Source organism: Embiotoca jacksoni, unplaced genomic scaffold (genome assembly GCF_022577435.1).
Source record: "Embiotoca jacksoni isolate LCO1_2020_lvr unplaced genomic scaffold, fEmbJac1.0.p SCAF_37, whole genome shotgun sequence".
NCBI lineage: Eukaryota > Metazoa > Chordata > Actinopteri > Embiotocidae > Embiotoca > Embiotoca jacksoni.
This window is the reverse complement of record NW_027185389.1, coordinates 538,954-544,352: the sequence shown is the minus strand read 5'-3', so window position 1 is coordinate 544,352 and position 5,399 is coordinate 538,954. Positions and strand designations below refer to the sequence as shown.

The window sequence follows — 5,399 nt, the reverse complement described above, 5'->3', positions numbered from 1 at the left end:
ACGACTAAGCCTAATGATGACAGGTCAAACAGGGATGCTGTTGAATGACGCTTGAAGTGACTTCATCCTCCTCACGCTGACTTTCCACTCGGCAGCAGATAAATGGCAGCAGCCATTATAATCAAGGAGCGGGATGATGGCGCTACAGCTTGATAAGGCCAGCCATGCGCTGTGAAATGTCAAACAATTTTACCTATTAAAGCTCCGAAAGAAAGGCTCGTTCACATCTTTCTTTTTTCACCAACGTTCAGTGATCCGTGAAAGTGCTTTAAAACAGACTGACAGTGTTGTAATACCTTGGATTATGGATCGGGTAGTTAAAGCCAAGACATCTGATTACTTGGAGAGGCGTTTTTTTAACCAGCATGGAAATCCCCATAAAGAACAGCTTGTTGTTCTTTATGGAAAATTAAATTAAATTACTGGCCTCGGTAATGTAGCAACCAAGAAGGGACTCCATTGTGTTTTTGGGGTTTTTTCTCTTTTTTTACAAGCTGGAAAAGACTTTTAAAAGTAGATGCATCTGTAATACTTGTAAAACAACTCTTAAAATTGAAGCGTTTGTGGAAAAGTCTGAATTTAAATGCAAAAACTTTAGTTGTGATGCACTGTTGTAATAAAATACATCAAAGTTGGATCATGTGAATTTGCTTTAAGCTGGGGAAATTGAATTAACCCCAGCAGCAATGGTATTTTAGTTGCTATGATGAAATGAATCCATTAACATACCAGAAATGTCCACGGACAGTCGGTTATTACTCTGAGTAAAGGCAACTATTTTCAAGAACCGAGTTGGTGCACTCCACCGAGAACTGTATAATCAGTTCATTCTCCATGGCTGACACTTAATCAGGTGCATTTGTGTGTATGAACCGTCTCCCTGCTTCACCCCGTAAACTGCTCTCAGATCTGTGGTGCTGTATTTTATTGCTACTTTATGACTAGTTTGCATGTGGCTTATGGAGGTCAATGACACAGATTTCCACCTACATTACAGCCTGGTTACGAGGGTGAGACAAACCACGCCTCCTTCTTTTTTTTTTCTTTTTGTTGTCCCGCCCCTGCTCATGAATGCAGGCACTTCTGATTGGACGGCGGCTCCCTGCTTTGAAATCCCTCCCCTCACATCTTTAGTATGTGGAAGAAGTGAGGTACTGTGAGGCTGCTGCAGTGGGAGAGAGACGCGTACACGGGAGGACTGTTACACACGCTTTCCTCTGCGGGGATATTCCTACAACTTGCAGCGTATTCTGACGAGCAGTGACTTCTTATGGTGGTTTTGTTTTTTTCCTCTTTTTTTTTTTCCAACACTGGATAAAGGAATATTTAGGAATAATTAGCGGGTAATCTCGAAGAGCCCATAAAAGGATGACATTTTGGCGATTTATTCCTCAATAAAGACAACTTGGGTCCGTGTCGGAGGACGCGCACTGCGCACTGCCGTTTTGGATTACCGCACTCTCTTCTGTTGAATTTATCATCATGAAATGTGCTGGTAACTGACATTCAGCCCTGCGTCCACCCGTTACATGCCCTCGTTCCTCTTCGCGTCCCGATCCAGATGAGAGATCTCCCCGGTGGACCTAAATCGCTTTTACGCAGACAGTCCCCGGAGCGCAGCGCCGCCGACGCCAGCGGCGATCCACACCGGACAGGAACGGAGAGACAGTCCGTCTCCACACCCACGTCTCGTCCTTCCCCTTCGGATCCCTCACGCCAGGCTAAAAGGCTACCCATCAGGATCGTAAAGATGTTGACTGCGCACAGCGGCCACTTGCTGCACCCGGAGTATCTCCAGCCCCTCACATCCGCGCCTGTCAGCATTGAAGTAAGTACTCGAAATAAAAACAAATCAACCATTCTCCAAGATGTGTTGGTATGTCGGATGTTGTTTTCTCCCCTCGTGTTCATCAGATCATTTTAAATACGTGACGGCAAGGAGCGATAAATGTTATTCTGACAAAAAAAATACTGTATGCGCCATTTTACGCACAGCGATTTTTTTTTTTTTTGGCAAGTTTGCAAAACACCAGTTAAGAAACGTAAAATTACAGCGAATAATATAGTTTTACAAGTCATACCACCATTTTTATTTTTACAGATATAACATACTAAAATGTCTCTTTAAAATTGTATATTGGGACTCTTGATTTTTTTTTTTTTCTTTCTTTAAACTAGTTTTCAACTTTCCATCCTCTAATGTGATTTATTCATAGCGACATATAACTCGGGGCTGATATTGCTTTGCTGGGTGTCCTACTTTGTATTTAACGCATTTTATGTTTATGTTTCAGAAAAAAAATATTTGTTTTTGCATATTATAATCTGTAGTTTTATTTGTTTCGTTTATATTTCTAGTGGTGCTAATACAGTGCGTCTTATAATGCTACTATTGAATTAACATTAAAAAAAAAAAAAAAATTAAAAATTTTTTTTTTAAAAAAACAACAACAACAACAGATTGTTCACCATTTTGCCCCTTACTTTCTCCTCAGCTGGATGCTAAGAAAAGTCCTTTGGCTCTGCTGGCTCAGACCTGCTCTCAAATTGGTAAACCAGACCCCCCCTCCTCCTCCAAGCTGGCCTCCCTCTCCTCTGGCAGTCTGGGGGACAAGGAGTCCTCTAGTCGGTCATCCAAGGCTGGAGAGCAGCACCAGTCCCAGGAGGACAAATCCAGCTTCAAGCCTTACTCCAAGTCATCAGGCGAATGTCGTAAGGACGCTCTAGTGACAAAGGGACCTTCGGATAAAGCAGCGTTCAGGGTGCCAAATGGAAGCTCCAGTGGGGGCAGTGCTTCATGTCCATCCTTTCCTCCCCACTCCCGGTCACCCAGCTCCAGCTCTCCTCCCCTGCACGCTCAGAGCCAGCCCCACAGACAAAGCCATTCCCCTGCCACACAGCCCCCGCCACACTCCCAGGCCTCGCACATGGACAATAAACCCGGGAGCTCGGAGCAGGCCAGCTCGGACAGTAACAGCAACAGCGCTGGCAAAAAAGATTCAGATGCAGCTAAGTCAGGGATGGACGGGGCTCAGTTAGCCAACTCCAGCCACGTACGGGCCAGCGCCAACTCCAGCAACGCCAGCTCTGCCAGCAGCCCACGGCCGGAGAGCAAGTCTGACCTGCAGGCCTCCTCGCAGTCCAGCTTGAGCTCAGGGCACATCGCCCCAGTCTCCCCCTTTAAACCTGGACATTCCGTCTTCCCCTTGCCTCCTGCTAGCATGGGCTACCATGGCTCCATCGTGGGGGCCTACGCCGGCTACCCCTCCCAGTTTGTTCCCGGCATGGATCCGACCAAGTCTGGTTTGGGCCTAGGACTTCCGGGGAAGCACCCCAGCTCCAGCCCGCTCACTGGGGCCTCACCTCCATCTCTGATGCAGAGTTTATGTCGGGACCCTTACTGTCTGAGTTACCCCAATGCCCCCCACCTGGGAAGCAGCAACTGCTCCACCTGCGTCCACGACCCCTCCAGCCTCAAGTCTGGCTTCCCCTTGGTTTACCCCTCACACCACCTCCACTCCCTCCACTCCGGCTCCTTGTCCTCCAACACCACTCCCACCCTGTCCCACCCCCTCTACACGTATGGTTTTATGCTCCCCAACGAACCGATGCCCCACGCCTGTAACTGGGTGTCCGTCGGAGGTCCCTGCGACAAGCGTTTTTCCACGTCCGAGGAGCTACTGGCCCACTTGCGTACCCACACAGCCCTGTCTGGGATGGTGGACAGTAAGCTGTTGTCAGGCTACCCGTCATCGGTTTCGTCGACGGCTTCCTGTCATCTCCACTTGCCCCCGCACAGCAGCCCGGGTACCCTGCCCAGCTCCTTCTCCCTCCGAGGCTCTCCTGGCTTGAGCCTGGCCCGCTACCACCCTTACAGCAAATCCCACCTGACCGGAGCCCCGGGACTTCCCATGCCATCCCTCCCCTCCTCGGCGTACTACTCCCCCTACGCCCTCTACAGTCAGAGACTGGGCTCGGCTTCGGCCCTCGGATACCAGTGATATCCAAAATAGCGTTGATGCCCACAGACCGCAGGCACCAGCTTGGACTCTCCAGAGCAGCCACCGAAGATGGATTCTTGAGATCGGGGTCATCTCCAGTACAGGGCATCATGCCTGCTGGGCCTGCCTGCCAGGAATACCACCTGTTAGCCTCAGGATTGTGACTGGTGCTCCAAAGGCAAAAAGGCTGTGATGGATTGTCTGCAGCGGAGAACCAACAGACTTTAGTGATTAAAAGACGGCGGGAAGCAGAGTTTGAATTGATGAAATTGTGGGATTATTACAACAGTTTTGATTTTGGTTTTGTTTTTCTCTATATCTGTCTCCCAGAACTGAAAGTCTGTATTTATTTTTCACTCAAGCGCTTGGTATTCAACTCTGGGGGGAATTTTTTTTTTTTTTTTGCTGTCCAAATAAATTGTTCTAAAATATTCTAACTGAAAAAGAATGGTTTAAGTATAGTACCATTATGCCTATCATACACTCTCAAAATAAAAAATGTTGCACCACGATGAAGATGGACTGTGAGGCTTTATTCTGGGGACCTCTTTTTATCTCCTTTCCTGTCTGCTGTTGTTTTTTTTTTCTTTTTTTTTCTTCATCCTCTATTCAGACTCTGGAGAATTGCATGTCCTTGAGAATTATCTTGAACAATGCCATTATTTTTATTTGTAAATATGCAAAGATGTAATATTTTTTCAAGCTTACAAGGGTTCAGCAAGTTGGGGGTCACCGCTCGCAAATGGTGCAGAGATAAAAAAAAAAAAAAAAAAAAAAAAAAAAAAAAGTAAAAAGATAGGGCATAAATGAAAACAATGATGGCTGTGCTATCCGACCAACAGGAAGAGGTCTTATTTTGTTAAATAAATGATACATGATTGCATTTTGCCTTGTTTTTTCCTCATTGAACGCTATATATAGCACCACCAAAGTAGCTCTTTTGTCACAAGCATCAGAGGATGTAGTAAATCTTGCCAGACTGCACTTATCTCAGGCTATCTATCATTATGCCTCTTACAGCCGTGCTATATGTGGCTATGTGTAATATTTCATGGCTCATATCAGTTGACAGGGCTGTCCCAAGGAGGCCAGGACCGGGTCACATTAGCCCTGTTAGCTAGTCTCCGAGGACTTCCATCCCTCCTCCTCCTTCCATCACTCACACGGCTTTTGTTGTTGCCAGTGCAGCTTTTAATTGCTGATTCTTGTTTGCGAGGCCTGAAAAAGAAAAACAGCCTCCTCAGCAGAGTGGATGGGCTGCGTGGAGTGGCTGCCGGGTCACTGGGACTTCAATAATGACCTGAGGGAGGTGTCGACCCAGGATCTCCTCACGGTCTGACAGATTGGCCTGCAACACAAAGGCCAGAGCTGACAATGGGAGGCGGTTAATAGAGAAAT

At 47.0% G+C, this 5,399-nt stretch overlaps 1 protein-coding gene across 1 annotated transcript; it reads left to right on the top strand.

The window, feature by feature from the left end:
* The first annotated feature begins 1,161 nt into the window (after positions 1-1,161).
* Positions 1,162-4,517, top strand: znf703 (zinc finger protein 703). Its single transcript, XM_069166226.1, has 2 exons — positions 1,162-1,828; positions 2,496-4,517. Exons 1-2 carry the CDS (start codon positions 1,562-1,564, stop codon positions 3,999-4,001), a joined length of 1,773 nt encoding a protein of 590 aa, XP_069022327.1. The 5' UTR covers positions 1,162-1,561; the 3' UTR covers positions 4,002-4,517.
* The last annotated feature ends 882 nt before the right edge of the window (positions 4,518-5,399 follow it).

Bases quoted from the DNA above. Each gene is read 5' to 3' on its own strand.
- znf703 (XM_069166226.1), top strand. From the start codon at position 1,562: ATGAGAGATCTCCCCGGTGGACCTAAATCGCTTTTACGCAGACAGTCC. The intron at 1,829-2,495 runs GTAAGTACTCGA...CTTTCTCCTCAG, and splicing joins CCGCGCCTGTCAGCATTGAA to CTGGATGCTAAGAAAAGTCC.